At 41.8% G+C, this 16,924-nt stretch overlaps 1 protein-coding gene across 1 annotated transcript; it reads left to right on the top strand.

Moving 5' to 3' along the window:
* Positions 1 to 91: 91 nt before the first annotated feature.
* On the top strand, positions 92 to 16,856 carry bcl2l13 (BCL2 like 13). The gene is made up of 7 exons (XM_038704941.1): positions 92 to 240; positions 1,321 to 1,525; positions 3,847 to 3,936; positions 4,739 to 4,895; positions 7,454 to 7,526; positions 7,661 to 7,789; positions 13,746 to 16,856. The coding sequence occupies exons 2-7, from the start codon at positions 1,384 to 1,386 to the stop codon at positions 14,760 to 14,762; spliced, it is 1,608 nt and encodes a 535-aa protein (XP_038560869.1). The 5' UTR covers positions 92 to 240; positions 1,321 to 1,383; the 3' UTR covers positions 14,763 to 16,856.
* Positions 16,857 to 16,924: the final 68 nt, after the last annotated feature.

Genomic DNA, 16,924 nt, shown 5'->3' with positions numbered 1-16,924 from the left:
TTCACTTCTAACTTTAAACTGTGTCACTTCTGTCCGCTAACTAATGAGAGTACTATTGTGAAGGTTAAGACAGGAAGGTTGGTGTTATATTGTCGCTAGCTTGTGTCGCTCCAAAGCACACTGCTAGTGCTACTGTTGCCTGCCAGTGGTGGTCTACCCTCTTCAGCTTCTCCTGCAGGGGACTGTGTCGCATATTTCCCCTCAATCTGCTGCTTGTCAGCACTTGGACAGACAAGGACGGTAAGAAATCCACTCCCGCTGTGCTTAACTTAAATTCAAATGAAGTTTTGCGTCTGCGAAATAGGGCATGAAACGTGTAACGCTATTTTACGCTAGCTAATGTTATAGCTTGCATGTGTGCTGAGATGTTCCAGCAACGGCTCGTCTGTCTTAAACGGACTTTCCAGTGTAACAGCCTATTGTGTAATATGCCAGGCGATTAACGGGCCATGTCTGGTTATTAACTTAGTAACGTTATCAGCGTATAACGTTATATCGTAACATTAGTCTTTGCAGCAGTGCTGTTATAATGAGAACATTATTTACTTATATTCTAATTTCTATACTCAGTGTGATTAACTTTGGTATTTACTCGGTTTATGAATTCCACAAGCCAGCAAGAGGTTTTATTTTGACAGTTCAGCCGGATGTTTTTGGTTTTATTTGCCGAACTTGACATTAATCTCACTTTTGGTCCACATGGTGACACCCATAGGCGTCACCTCATCTCTGGCTGAACTCGGGATCAAGATTTGCTAGTCTGAAAGTTTGTAAACGGGTGTTTAATGTCGAGAAAACCTAAAAAGTGCAACACGCCATATTAAAGTATCCTTTAAACATTTGTTCAGTATTGGCTCCTAATGAAGGACTTTTCACGCCCCTCTGTCCACCACGTGTCTTATGTAACTTGATATAGTATGAATTGTGTCAGTGTCATTTAGTACAAAATGTGCTCGTTTAAGAGAGAGATATGTCTTGGTCCCACTTCCATCTGTGTTTTCAGTTAGCAGCATGCAGTTTAGCCAAAATTACACCTACTGATCAAGTTTAGCCTCATCACCCTTTGCCAGTTGGGAAAGTGAACATCTGGAACAGTGGACATAGGACAGTGTGCTATCATGCTCATGACAAGAATGGGTTGGACATTTGTTTTATGTCATATACCTTAGAGCTGTTTTATAGTTTGACAACAGATGTCATGACCTTTGTCCAGAGCCTGATGCGGATTCCCTCATGTTTTGTGTTTTGGCCAGTGCTGCAGTAATCATGATTGCCTAAATAACAAGGATGTTTTCCTCCTCTGGCTGTCATTTTCCTCAGGTAAGACGTCCAGCTTCGACTGTAAGAACCTATGTGCCTGAGAGTCTGACACGTGTCTGTTCAATGGCTACCTCAGGCTCCACCTCTTCTGCTTCCATCACCGCCGCTGTGCCTGAGGGTTTCCATTATGAAACCAAGTACATTGTGCTCAACTACCTGGGAATGCTGCCTGCTTGTAGATCACAGGCACTGACCACGGCTCAAGGTGAGAAGAAAGATTTTTGAGTAGCGGTGTGTGTGACACGTGCGTTAGGGCAAACCTCACACTTGTGCATTCACTCAGCACACAAATAGAGTTGTGTGCACGTGCACACATGGCAGCAACAAAAAATATTCAGGGGGTGTAAGCAGGTTGCCACCTGTTCACCAGCTCAGTTTAGCCTTCTCTGACTTTAGCACAGACACAAATCCATAGACTAGTGTGCCCTTTTAAAAATGACAGTTATGAAGTAGTCAGTGCTTGTTAACAAGTAGATGTTGTTTGAGGCTACAGTCCTTCCGAAATGGTTTCCAAAGTAGCTGAACACTGGCCTGTCTTTACAGAGGCTTTTATAGCAACCTTGTGCCATGATCTCAGGCTTACAGCAAACTTGTTTTTTTTTTCTTTTTTTTTCTTGTTCCTTATGTGCCTGGCATACAGAAAAACACACAGCTATGCTTTTTTGAACAGTTTTTGACCTATTTGGCACATAGTTTTGCATATGTCACATACCTTTTTCTTTTATAAATCTGTTGTGTGAAACTAAACCGCTCACTAGCCACCAGGTTGTCATGTCTCTGACTTTGTGCAGTGAAGCCATGGCCACATCGTGTTAGTGGTCAGATAAATCTTATTGATTAACAGTGAGGGACGCATCCCACTTGGGAGGTTTTGACAGGACCATTTTAGGCCATGCCTGTCATTTCCTCTGTCACAGGATATGAACAGGGCTCGTCTGAAGAAAAAAATGCTCAGGCATTTTGAGCAAGAAGGAGAGATGTTAAAAAAAAAAAAGAGAGAGAGGGGAAGTTCTCTGTATTTCCTGTCCCTCTTTATTGTTGTGTGCATGCTTGGAATGGGCGGAGAAGGGCAGAGGAGTGGCTGATCCCCGCTTTACGCCTGACCCGGTCCAATTTCTGACAGCTTGTCATGTGTAATCACCGTAGGATTACTCACACGCCAACGGACCAAAGCAAAATAGCTGGCCGGCTAGCTGTCTGACTAAATGCTGAAACAGCACCAAGCCCAGGAAAAACCAACACTGGTCCTCAGGGCGTTCATGTATGAGCTGCAGGGACACAGACAGAATAGATAAGGGAAGAGTGTCCTCTTCCTTCCTGTTAAAAAAAAGAGAAGTCAGTATTTGATTTCTGTTAAAAAACAAAACAAAACAAAAAACACATTCATTTGAAGAATCCGATCACTCAGCTGTTACATTAATTATTAAGAATGATACTTAAAGGTCATTTATTCACTCATTTTCTATTGGCTGCTAGTCTGCAGTTCTGCTGTGCAAAAAAGTGAACAAATGGGATTCCACATGCAACCATAGTTGAAATAACCAATGTGTTTGGGGTTGAGAGAGTGTGTGTGTGTGAACAGGAACCCTTCCTTATCAAATAACTGCTGAATGGCTTTATTCAGAATGTGAATGTGTGAATCGGAGATTTCCTGGTCAGACACCCAAGCAGCCTTTGTGTCAGTTTGGCCCTTCAGTAGTCCATTATGTCCCCAACTGTGTAGACTCAATATTGTAAATAATTTAAGCATGAGCTGTGTGTTGGTGCCTTGCATGCATGAGATGAGAGGGCAAAATTGTTATTTCTTTTGTTGTTGTTTGAGTTCAGCAACATCATGCCGAGGAGAAGTAAGTGAATGACGTGTGTGGCTCAGGTGATGGAGCAGGTCGTCTAGTGATCAGAGGGTCGCTGGTTCATTACCGAAGTGTCCTTAGGCAAGATACTGAACCTCTGAAGTGTGTGTGTATGTGGGGGGGTGAGCTTAGTGTCATTGGATAGGAAGCACTGCATCGCTCCTGATGAGCAGGTGGTGTGAACGAATGTGTGTGTGAATGTGACAAATGTTGTGGTCCGAAGGGTGTCTGTATTACTGTAGCTGCACACACACCTTCAAACATCTTTCTCCCCATCAGGAAAGTTAGTGTTCATACATGTACAACTGGTTTGTTTGCAGACTGTGTGCATTTAGTGTCATGCAAAGAGTGCAGACTTCTTTATTACGCTGGAGTCAAGCAGACGCCAAAAGGCTGATCCTATATTTACTTTTGTTTATATAATTTTTTTTGTTTGTTTTATCTTTAAGTAATACAGTGCACACCTTTACTAACGTCTCTGCAAATATTAATTATCTCCCCTTTATTTAACCAGGTAAATGTTTGTTGAGATTTAAATGTCTTTTTCAAGAGACGGCTTGCCAAAGGGGCAGCATAAAAACGCTGTTAACAACAATAAATACAAGCGCAATATACAGATACATGTGTGTTTGTGTGTGTGACCGTTGGTTCATATGTCATGTGTTTATCTTAGGAGAGGCCCAGAGTGCGAGAGAGAGGACCACAATGATAAAAGGACAGATAGAGGAAGAACTGAGACAACTGGAAGATGAAATCGCTGCCTGTAAGTGGAGAGACACACACACACACACACACACACATTTATGAGCTACAAAACAAGTAATTCAGGTCTTAAATTTAAGGTTAGTCATTATGGAGTCAAATCTCTATAATAGTTCAGACAAAACAACAACATGGCTTTGTGTAGACATTTTAGTGCAAACGCAGATGCATATGAACCACAACTATGATACTACTCAATAAATGCATTAAAAGGAAATACACAATCAAAAATCTCAATGTTTTACTGGTACTGTAAGGTCTCCGGTGTTTCTTTGCCTCATTCGTTGTTCGTGCAGACGGTAAAGGAATCCAGAGGTCAATATTTGTCAGTGTAAAACATGAAATGTATGCTTTGAAAGAGAACTTTGGTTTCTTTACGTAACCACAGTTCTCTGAGTAGCATGAGTGAGCGTCATTCCAGACCACCCTTCTCTCTCATGTGGTGTAGCAAGGCAGAGGTGACTGATGGTTTGGTGTAAGCCCAGTTTATAAGGAGCCGTCCCTCTCTGACAGCTTACATTCTTCCCAACTATTATTAATAACCCAAACTTTCAGAGTAGTCTTTCAAATTCTTACTGTGCGGTTTGAAAAACACATTTGTTTGGATTTGACTGAGTTATCACCAGTGTGTCTGAATGTGCAGTACATTTTAAAACTTTTGACAAATCCAAAATGTGTGTCTTGCCTTTCTCCAGAGTTTTACCGCCTCACGTTTTCTGTTCTGGCGATGGGAATCGCACAACTGCTGGGCCTGTCTGAGATGCTATTTTATTTTATTTTGCCTGTGGTCTGTGTGTTTGCAGCCTTTTCCACTACAGGCTTTGACCAGCACACATCGCTGGTGTTCAATCCGGCCAACCCAGAGACCTCCATCGAAGACTGCCTTGCTGCAGCGGGTGACCGGGTGGCCAGAGAGCTTGACACACACCTGGCAGCAGCTGTACACACACTCCTCACAGGGTGAGTTTGCAGCTCTCTTTTCTTTCATAAAAGATTGTAGTTGTTATGGCACCACTGGTGTGGATGAACATGTTTGTGTGACCTCTCCTTTGAGATGATCGCCGCTTCTCTTGACTGCTTCCATGGTAATCCAAAACATATACCTCACATGGAAACAGAACTGTGGCGGTCAGTGCGGCAACTACACAATTCAGTACTGATTGCTATTCTCCTCACTGCAATATTTTCACATTATATTCATACAGTATGAGGAAATTGTGTGTGGCCACAGGGTGAGAGTTACAAACGCAAAGGAATGACAAAGTCAATATTGATATACTGCTGCTTAGTTTCTTTCTTTCTTAGTAAACTCTTGAACTTCAAGAGTCAATGAGGAAGATTGAATGGAACTGATTGAAAGTTTGCATTTAACTCTGAATGTAAATGAAATCATAAACTAAAATATCACTAATCAAGGCTGATTGGCAGACAGATAATAAAAATTCAACCAAACCATTGTAGATTTAATAAGTTGAACATAAGTGAGGCTCACTTGAGCAACGCACTTATTTGTAAAATTCAAAATAGTTTCAGGTCAAGTCAGTTTGAGTGCCTTACACAAAAATAACATAAAACACCAAAAATGTACAAATAAACAGACATTAATGCAGACATACATAAAAAATACTTAAACAAACAAGCATACAGTACAAATACGGTGTGTTCATTTAAGAAAAAGAGTGAAAAGGAAGTCTAAGGCTTTGTTCAGACTGCAGGCAAATCAGATTTGTCATGACTTGTCTGGTCATTTGCAAGTGATCAGATCGGATTTGTGTGTCCAGACATCACAAACCTATGTGCATGGTTTGCTGTGGTAACGTCGGTATTTGCGTACGCTGGTGAGGCAGCTTTCTAATGCGGTAGCACGAGAAATGGAGATCCATCAACTTGCCTTCCAAACAATCGCGCTTTGGAGTCGCGGTGCAGTACTCCTCCATTTCTAAGTTTGTCTGGTGCTACAAAGGAGTACTGCACCGCGACTTGACAGTGAATTCTGAAAAGCAACAGGTAACCAATGAAGGTTCTTTGTCCTGGTTAGAACTCGTGCGGCTGAGGAACTACCCATTGACTATACAGCGGATTTTTGGAGTGTTCCTTGGATAAATACAATCATATGCAACAAAGGAAGAAAACCAAGGCACGCAATTTGTGACTATAGTAAAAGCCTTTACTTTAGCATGGCTGACCCTAACCCTGTTACAAGACAAACAGATTAACAGGACTGTACGTAGAACTTCGCACAACACAAGTGAGTTTCAGGTGTGAATCTGATTAAAATCACTTTGTACCAGCCAACTTAAATCTGACTATATAAAAGCAGATGGTAACAAATCATGTAAATACAGTGGCTTGCAAAAGTATTTATACCGCTTGAACTTTTCCACATTTCTTCACGTTACACCCACAAACGTAAATGTATTTCATTGGGATTTCATGTGATAGACCAACACAAAGTGGCGCATAATTGTGAAGTGGAAGGAAAATGATAAAAATAAAAAAAAGGTCTCTGTTTTAAAACGAAAAACGTATTAGTGTGGATGGGGCCTCACAGGTTTGTTAGAGAACATTAGCAAACAACAGCACCATGGAGCCCAATGAACACACCAGACAGGTCAGGGATACAGTTTTGGAGAAGTTTAAAGCAGGGTTAGGTTATAAAAAATATCCCAAGCTTTGTTCAATCCATCATCCGAAAATGGAAAGAACATGGCAGCGAGAGAGTGGGGCGGAGGTTCACCTTCCAGCAGGACAATAACCCTAAACATACAGCCAGAGCTACAATGGATTAGATCAAAGCATATTCATGTGTTAGAATGACACAGTCAAAGTCCAGACCTGTATCCATGAGAATCTGTGGCAAGATTTGAAAATTGCTGTTCACTGACAGTCTCTCTTCAATCTGACTGAGCTTGAGCTATTTTGCAAAGAAGAAAGAGCAAAAAGTCCAGTCTGTAGACGTGCAAAGCTGGTAGAGACATACCCCAAAAGACTTGAAGCTGTAATTGCAGCGAAAGGTGGTTCTACAAAGTACTGACTCAAGGAGGCTGAAAACTTTTCAGATTATTATTTGAAAATTTTTTGACAACCATGCATCATTTTCCTTCCACTTCACAATTATGCACCACTTTATGTCAATCTATCACATGAAATCCCAATAAAATCCATTTATGTTTGTGGAAAAGGATTATGAATACTTTTGCAAGCCACTGCAAAGTAACACATTCAAGAGAAGCAATATCCCTGGACCAGATATGTTTTCTTAGCAGCTCTTCGTAGGTTAACAAAAACGTTAATGTGGGATACTGGTTATGATGTGTCTTCTTACAAAGAAGACCCTGGTGGCTGTTCCGCCAGCGTATGAATGTGTGTGAATGGTGAATGCAGATGTAGTGTAAAAGTGCTTTGAGTGGTCGAAAAGACTAGAAAGGCGCTATACAAATACGGAGCATTTAATAGTTCTGAAACCGCTATATGTAGACCTTGTGTTTAACACCAGTGATTGCGTTTGTGTGTTTTAGGCCGCTGGACTACCAGAAATTTAGAGACACAACAGTGGATCTCTCAGCACACACACGTGGAGGCTGGGACAAGGTGAGTCAGCCGTGAGTTGAATTTGAAGCCTGATTTAAAGCAAAACGTGCAACAACTGCTTTTTTCTACATACATTGTAATACTTTTCTGTCTTTTTCCCCCTCCCCCTTTACTTGTACTTCCGTTTCCCCTAGGTGCTAGTGCCTTTGGTCCTGCTCCAGGCTTTGCAAAGTGAGGGCCAGGCATTGTCAACTCTGTTGCATCTGGGGTTGCGCTTCCTAGAGGAGGATGCAGCTGACTGCATCATCCAGCAAGGGGGATGGGTGAGTTTCAAAGCATGGACGGAGGAACACCATTTTATGCCTATCCTTACTTTATACTCAGTCACCTGGAATTCAAAAATAGATTTTGTAGTTTCATATTTAGATGAGCAAGAATTTTAGATTGGCATGTCTCCAAAATTTTCAAAATTGAAGCATTTATTAGCAAAACAGAGTAGAAGAGACTCCAGGGTACACATCTATTTAAAAACAAGTTTGAATAACTTAGACAGCTACTCTGCCCTCTTAAAAATAGTGACGCCATTGAAATGGTGATGTAAAAGCTTATTAGTCGAATCAAAGGCAGCAACTACTTGGTGCTAATTAGATGTATTAATGACCAAAAATTATACAAGGTTGTGCAGAAACAGCAAGGAAGGAACAGGAAGTTGGGATGTAGTGGAAAGTGAACAGGAATAATGCTTGAACTAATGTAGAAATAGATGTACAGAATTCAAAATAGCCAGATGAGGGCATCAGTGAGCGACCTGTACAGATGTTTTATACCCCAGAGTCTCTGCTCCTGTTCCCCACAACAGCCACGTTACCATTCACAAGGTTAACATCATACTGTAAAAGGTACATAGGACAATGAATCCTCAACAGCTTATCTACATAAATAACAAGACAGTATTTAAGTGTAATGAATGCTATAAATATATATATTTTTTTAAATACCTACATTTTAAACCAAACCGGTCTCTTATCAGTCAGGAGAGTCATGCTTACATCTACTTTGTGGGTATTTGAAACATTCAATCATAGTTTAGACTAAATGTTTGATAGTAGTTCTGTTACATAAGATGTTGCTTTTTCTTATTGGGGAAAAAAATCTTAATTTTAATGAAGATAACAGTGCTTATTTAAAGCATCCTGATATAAAGCAACTCCAGTCTGGTGTTTACTCACGCAAAGGAAGGCTTAGCAGGAGTATGTCTTGCCATCTCAGCCATATGAATTCTTAATGGTCTCTGTGCTCAAACTTTCCCTGTTTTCGGATATTATCACTCAAGTGCAGCTTTTGCAACGACAACTTCTTTCGGTTAGAGATTTGCGGGATTTTTTGCGAAAACAGTAGCGAGGGTTTCGTTTTCCGGTGTTGCAATATGTCGAACACTGCGTCACAGATGGCTACTTATGAACGAGGTTATGCTGATAAAGGGGGGCACATGACTTGACACATTAACAGCTACTCTGGTCACCATTACCTCATTAACAAGACACTCTGCCCATTTTTTTTGTGCAATGTAACGTGAAAGTAGTGTGCTGGCTCCAAACAAAGCTACATTCTTGCTCTGCGTTATGTCACAGGGGATGAACAGTCGAAAGGCTGGGGCAGGATCAGCAATGGAGGGATGAAGAGAGGAGAGGAGGAGGAGGAGGAGGAGTAGAGAGGGATGGCACGAAAAGACTGGAGATGGGAAAAGGGAGGGAACACAAAGGATGGGAGGGGTGAGAGATGAGGGAGAAAAGGGGTGGGCATGGTGAGCCAGTGAGAGCAAAGTGAAATCTCCATTAGTTTGACGCCTGCATGCACGCTTCTCTTCGACTGCCTTTCTGCAGCCACTCCATCTCTACAACTTGAGTTTTGTCTATTCAAGAGAAACCAGGGGTTTCCAAGGCTTCACATTGAGGTAGGATGTTTTACTTGTGACGAAGCAAATGCAGAGTGAGCTCACTGGTGTGTGTGTGTGTGTGTGTGTGTAACGGTGACTGTGCAGAAGTGACAAATTCTCAGCAGCCGAATATGGTCTTTCCTCTATAGCAATATTTCCAGTTCTTGGCATTGTTGTGTGCGTGTAAAAATACTGCACGGATGGATTTTTAATCTAGCACCAAAGTCTCAAAGTAGAAAAGAGAAGATGGAGAGCAGAAACATGTTTTCTTGATCGTATTTATCTAATTTTTTATTCATCATTCCCACTTTTTTTGTTTTTGTTGAAACGACACAAAAGAAAACTGAGATGCACAGATTAGTACTGGTCGCTTTCATGTGTTAAATTGAGAAAAACTGAAGTGCAAGTGAGGCACCATGTCTGGGCGGCTCTCATAATGCCTTTGTTCGTTACATCAGAATACAATAAGGATTATGACCCTAATATGGTGTACACTTCATTTGGCAGGAACAACGGCAGCGCACAGCCAACGCGGGCCGGAGCTCAGAACTGGAGAGCAGAATGTATGCTGAACAGGGACGGTTGTAGTTGAGTGCCTGTACACGAACCAACCTGCCTGTGTTGTCTCTAATAGTTTGTTCACAGGGCTGTCTGTCAGCTCGTATGCTTACGGGCTGTTGTCAGACGGCTGTCCTTCAGAGTCTGACTGAAAACTGCTGCGTGAGAACTGAGTGTGCACAACAGTCATTTCATATTACCGTCCTTGTGAGTGTGATGCTATCTGACTCCTGAGGTTTAAAAGTGGCACACTGACAATTGTACCTGACCTCGTTTGCAAAGAGAATGGGATGATAAATTCATGCATTATTTTACTGCAGTATTTTGATTGTAAAGTGATAGTCAAAGCCGCTTATCTTAAAAGGCAATAAACCAACGTCTGCAGGGCCTCAGTTTTGCACTGACAATAGTTGCTATAGCTCAGAAACAGTGATGTTGCAGTGATGATATTTTTAGGAGAAGGTGCTGTAAGGGTTTCAGCCTGGGCCGTGTCGGGGCATGTCACCCCGTACCCTGCACAGTGCTCCCCCATGTTATGTAAGCACCCTTTCTCGCCAGGCCCAGGGTGAAATATGTGCATGGCTGTGCCACTGCATTGACATGACACTGGATTAGAGTAGAGTGTCGGAGGAAGCCCCAAAAATAACTCCCATAATCCTCTAAAAACATCATCACTAGGGGTTTGAATGGCCCACTTGTAGGCTGGAAAAACGTGCCACAGCAGTAGCACGCTACCAAAATAAAAAACAGGGCACCCATCCTTAATAATACACATAATACCACACCTTTGTGTCAGATTAAAAAGGAGCTTGCCCGTGGCTGTCTGAAAAGTTGTCAGATTCCATAAACACACTTAGTACTTAACTTGTCTGGGCATCTGTATGAAACTTAAGGTGGTAGAGTGTGTCTAAACATGACAATAGAATATAAATAAATGCTACCAATGGTTTTGCTGTTGTTGCAACAGTGAGGCAGCATTCTTTATATAACAAGGTTTTGTTGCTTTGTTGTGGGTTGATGGAGACACGTGGGCACTCACAAGTGTAAGTGTACAGTAGATATTCTAGTTAAGTATTTAAAGTGATCTGTGTTAGTGGTGAAGTATTTTCAATGTGAAAGAGCCCGCATAGATAATAAGGAAGTCTAATGACCAAGAGTCCATCTGAAGTCCTAATCAGTTTCAGAAATGTAATTTAAGGTACAGTTAGATGCTGATGAGCAGTGCAGCAGTCCGTCTCTGTCCTGGGTACTTCACTGAGTCAGCTGCTGTGTGACCTCTTGCATCACTTGTCCATTAGGAACAGTGATGACATAATCCTAATAAATGTCAAGCGTGAATCTGAGCCAATGAATATTACATTGATCAAAACAGAATGTGGAAAGTGTGTGGAGAACTGTGGAACTTCAGTGTGCCTTCAGCAGTGCTGGAGGACAGCAACATGGAGCATTAAAGCTTTCATTCATATGTGATGTTTGTTCATATCCTTCTGTGTTACACTTCATTATCATTGATACTGCCTCTAGCTTTGGACTTTACCTGGTTAGATAGCAGATTTGTCCTGCGTAATTCACATACGTTCAGCTGTTTATGTGACGACTGCCACCAAATTGCATAATAAATATTGAAAAAATTATAGGTTTACAGTAGTGCCTGTTTGTGCTTTACAGTGTGACTAAGGTTTGGGACACCCAGCTGGTATTCTTTACTGACAACATCATTTTCACTGTGGGACTTTGTGGCAGTAGAAACTTGAAACTACAAATGCAGGAGAAAGATTGATTGTCATTGTTCCTGAATACTATTAACAACCTTTTGCTGTGGATTTTATTAGAGCCACGGCCAACGGTTAATCGATTTAGTGTTCAACTGTTTTCATAATCGAATAATCAGTTTGAGTAATGTGAAAATTCTCTTATTCCAGCTTCTTAAATGTGGATATTTTCTGGTTTCTTTACTCCCCGATGACCGTTAACTGAATATCTTTGGTTTTTGGACAAAACAAGACATTTGAGGACGTCATCTTGAGCTTTGTGAAACACTGATCGCATTTTTTCACCAATTGTATAGACCAAACAACTAATCGTAAAAATAATCGACAAATTAATCGACAGTGGCAAATGATCATTAGTTGCAGCCCTAGATTGTATACCACATGGCATCACTGTGCTGTTCTGTCCAGCTGATGGGGAGCTTGTAAGCGCTCTCCCAAATGCAAATCAGCTTAAGGAGAAAGCGAATGTTGGATAACGATGTTGGATTTAATCTCTGTCCTGCCTCCCAGGATGCAGCTGCCACGGGTGTCCTTGTAAGGAAAATAACCTTCACAGCTTGACCATGTCGTTCATAAAATCATATTTACATAGGTCAATGATAGTTTACATACTGTATGCTCCCTCAGAAGTTAAAAGGTTGTGGATCAGATGCAAATTGCATCAGGGACACAGTGGATGACACATTATCATGTTCTGAAATAAGACAGTGTTGCCTTGGGAGCCGGTCTCTGCTGTCAGAACCTTTCCGTCTGCTGCACGCACACATAAACACACGCCCTCCCTTTTTAGACAAACACGTCTGTGGTCCACTGTCTGTTTGAATCTCGTTTGCTCAGGTCACACCCTATGTCACATGCATTGAGACACAACAGAGAAGCCAGCTCATGACAGATCCAAAATTTAATTTCAGCCCGGTCAAGCTCTGTTCATTATCTGTAAAAATTTCAGGTAAGGTGAAAAACTTTTTTTTTTGTTTGTCAGGATAGTTTTTGATGTCAAGTATTGTTTGTTGTTGTAATGCTCATTTCGGCCACAAGAGGCTGAAGTGCATCGCTACCTCATTTTCTAAATAGGACTAAAAGCATTCCTTTTTTTTCTTTCTCCCAAGTGAAATGCAGATTAAAATAAATTTATTCCCAAACAAAAAACATGACAGTAATGTTACATACCTTGATAACCCACAATATATGTACATTGTGTTTAGAGTGCATAGAGAAGTTAAAATTCAATTGGTTATATGTGTGTATATGTAAATATTAATGCTTTAGTCTATTGAAAGGAAATAAAATCTGCCAAAAACGCTTTTACAGATGAAGAAAACTATTTGAGGAACTTAGGAAGCCAGATTTTTCTGCTGGACAATGTGAGAAGATGATTCAAACTTCAAATGCAACATCCTGCCATCCACAATAACAATATTAACCTCTTTATGCCCTGAAGACGAGTGAGCATGTCACTATGTATCCGTTTCTTTTGTTCTCATTGTGTACACCGTTGTGACCTATTTCTGAGCCGCATGTTGTAGATTCACTGCACACTCAGTAAAATGTAAAGTGTTTGTTTCATGCCTTCATGTTGACATGGAAAACTAGCCTTTGTTTTTATATTTTGAGGTCAAATGTGTATTTAACTGACTAGACTCTATATTGATTTCGACATATTTCACAGTGTTTATTTAACTCAGTGTTTTTGCAGCATTGTCCTAATCTAAATTTTTCATCCTGCATACTCAAGTGACCTGTGTGATTGAATCTACTGTTTGCGTCTCTACCATAGACTGTATATAAAAAGGTCTCTACATTGTATGTCATATGGAGATTTTTCTGTTTATTGTCTTTATGGGTGAAATAATCCTCTGTCATGTTGCACACAAAGCACCAACTTTATTATACATAATAACAGATTTAGCTTTTCCATCTATTACTCAAAATCCATCAAAATCACCTCCGCCTTTACTTATATAGTTAACATTACACAGAATGTTGATATCTGTCTCTGTCTGTCTACCACAGAGTGAAATATTCAGCCTTGAGTCAGAGGAGGAGCAAGGTGCGACCATCGCTGAAGACAGCAACGACATTTACATCCTCTCAGGGGAGCAGCATCCTGACCAGCTCAGCCCCCCCTCCTCGCTGATCTGCACTGGAGACAACAGCAGTGAGCAGAGCTCCTGGCAGACGGAAAGCTTACCTGTGTCTCTGGCTGGCCACGAGTCTTGGGCACAGGTTTGTGCGATGGACCCTGAAGACGTCAAGAGCCTGGACAGCAATGAGGGCGTAGCTCTGGCTGAGGAGCGCAGCGAAAACAACTCCTCAAATTCGGACATTGTCCACGTGGAGCGCGAGGACGCCGAGCTGCTCGAGGAAGGCGGCGAAGTGGGAGCAATAGAAGACAGCATGATGAGTGTTTTAGGCACCGAGAGCGAGCTGGCCGAGCTCAGGGAAGAATTTAGGGACCAGACTCCACCTGTTCCAGACTCCACAGCCCCGGCCTCCCTGCTTTCATTAGAGGAACCAGTTGTAATAGAGACGCCTGCAATGTTGTCGGCAGAGCCTTCTCTCACCACCTCAGAACCAGAGCTGCTTCCCCTGCTCCCAGAAGCTGCTGCTCCCCCTCCCTCTGAGCCAGAACCTGCAGCACCCTTATCTGTTCCTGCAGTAGAACCAGAGACTGAGCCACAACCAGCTGCTACCACTGCCCCAGTGCCTGCCGAGGTGGCACCCCCATCTCTGGCCAAGGAAACCCCGGCAGCACCAATAGAGCCGGAAGTCACCTCAGAACCACCTCCTGAACCAGAACAGGAGCCGGAGCCCTTCACAGTGCCTCCCCAGCCAGAACCAGAGACCGTGGCAGAGCCAGCGGCCCTGCTGGCTGCACCCCCGATCCTAGAGCCCCCTGTAGAAGCCCCAGCTGAGGAGCCCCCAGTGCAGCCAGAATCAGAGCTCTCAGCGCTGCTTTATGGAGGAGCTGCACTGGTGGCCCTCGCTGCTGTTATGGCATACGGTGTCATAAGCTACAGGAGGAAGTAAAGAAGTATCTTTCTCAGGGGAGGCACAAACACAAGATGTTACGGTAGAAATAAATGTATTAGTATACACATGGTGAGACTCTCCTTACAAATAGTGATGGATTTATGAAATGGGGAAGTTTTTGTTTTAATCTGCTATGCTTTTGAAAAATTTAAAATCGCTGAACCCCCCCCCCCCCCAACAAACAAGACCCCACAACCCCCACACCTTACTGCTGGGAGTCCTGGCCGCTTCACAGCACCAGGTGCAAACACAGAAAGGGGATCACTCCACTTATTTTTTTATGTTTTTTCTCTCTTTTAAGCATTTTGGGTTAACTTGCAACTGTGTGTTCAAACTCCAGCCCTTCATCTCCTACATTGGAAAGTGTGTGTGGACTTTCATCCCTGTTCTGCTACTTTTGGTTTCTGTTGTGTCTGTGGCACACAGTTAGTTGTGCAATTTGAGTCAGTGTACCACGATGGAAAGTTCACTGGCAACACCCCAATAGCTAGAGTAAACCTCAAATCCCACATTTACTGTTGCCGTGTGGCTCAAGGTTTTCTAGCTTTCTATCTTTCGCAGTTATTTATATTTTCCTCCTCTAACTGTGAGTGAGTCTGCTACTTTCTCTGATAAATAGAACACGTATATTATGCTGATGATATGGAAATGAAACCAGCAATTTGATTTTAAGTGTCAGTTTGAAACTACTTCTGACACAGAACAGACACACAAGGTTAGATTTAGGTTGCGTCTTTGCAAACTGCACAAGGGATTTGTATCATTTCACATGCGTGTATAAAACCATTAAAGATTTTGCCCAAGAATGGAAGAAAGTATTTTCATGTGTCCTAAGTTACAGTACTGCTGCTGCATTTTGTAGAAATGATGCATCCAGCATGCTGATATACTTCAAGGTCCCTAGTCAGTATGTTAATCTGAATACACTGTGAAGGCGCGAAAGGAGAGCATAATATACAGCGAGCGGGTCATTATTCTGACTCTGTAGCCTTCTTAGGACTAGCTTAACTATAATCCACATTTAACTGAACATTTCCATTGATGGTGAAGTGAGACAAGGTGAATGGAACTTTAGGAACATTGGTGTTGACGTTTCTGTCTTTGTTTGCTTCTTGCCAGGGCTGTAAAAGTTGAAACACCCGAAATCACAAATACATTTAAATATGCAATGCAATATTCTTGTTGCAATGGATTTCCCCATTTTATTCATACAGTAGGTGTCATATGGTGCTTTAAAAGATACCTGATTGTTGAGTTGGCTACATCGAAGTACTTGTGTAAACTGCTCTATACTGTGCTTGCATTGGCGAAACATGAACGTGTCAGCCGCTGCCAAAGTAAATGCTCCATATTTGTATAGCACCTTTAGGCTTTTTGATCTCTCAAAGCGCTTTTACACTACATCTGCATTCACACACTGGCAGAACAGCCACCAGTGGCAATTCAGGCATGAATCCCGAGCCACAGCCGCCCCCAGTTTTCGTTCCTGTCTTCAGTCTTCCTGCCAGATGTCTTCAATCCCCTATATTTTTATATTACTGCATATAATGTACCTGACTTGTGCCACAGCTCTCCAATGACAACTGCATCGGTTGCAAGTTTGTCCAGTTAGGATTAGAGTAGAATGAGGCGGTAAGCCACTGTGAGGTATTAAAGGCAAAAATGTTTTTCAGTGACAGTAAACTGAAACAAAAGTTCATATAGATGCACTCAACCTCTTTCGTTGCTATGAAATGATATTTTTGCATGAATGTAGCACCCAGCTAGCAAAACACAGTCAAGTGCAGGAGTTCTTAAACAGAAAATGTGAAACACACACACACCTAGAGAGAATTGTGGGAAATTGTATCTCTGACAAATGATGAATGGCTGTTAAAACATGGTGTTGGACAGGAAGGATGTTTCCATGCAAGTTGGTCAGCATTACACACAGTAATACTCCTACTCGTAACTATTCCTGCTTTCAAAGGGAAATTGTTAAAGTGCAGAGCAGGACTCATGTCAAAAGGACCCAAACATGACACTTTGTACCATAGTTTCCTACAATACACTGTTTGAGATGAGAACAATAAAACCATGTTTGAGATCCTTTTCTGTGGTGTTATGTATTGATGAAGTTAAATCCACTTATTTTTAATATATAGAATATAAAATAGTCT

The sequence above is a fragment of the Micropterus salmoides genome, unplaced genomic scaffold (genome assembly GCF_014851395.1).
Source record: "Micropterus salmoides isolate LMB-PRFRI ecotype aquatic unplaced genomic scaffold, ASM1485139v1 Ms_hic_scaffold_8, whole genome shotgun sequence".
In the NCBI taxonomy this organism is placed as follows: Eukaryota; Metazoa; Chordata; class Actinopteri; order Centrarchiformes; family Centrarchidae; genus Micropterus; species Micropterus salmoides.
The sequence above is the reverse complement of the archived record's forward strand: the minus strand, read 5'-3'. Positions and strand labels throughout refer to the sequence as shown.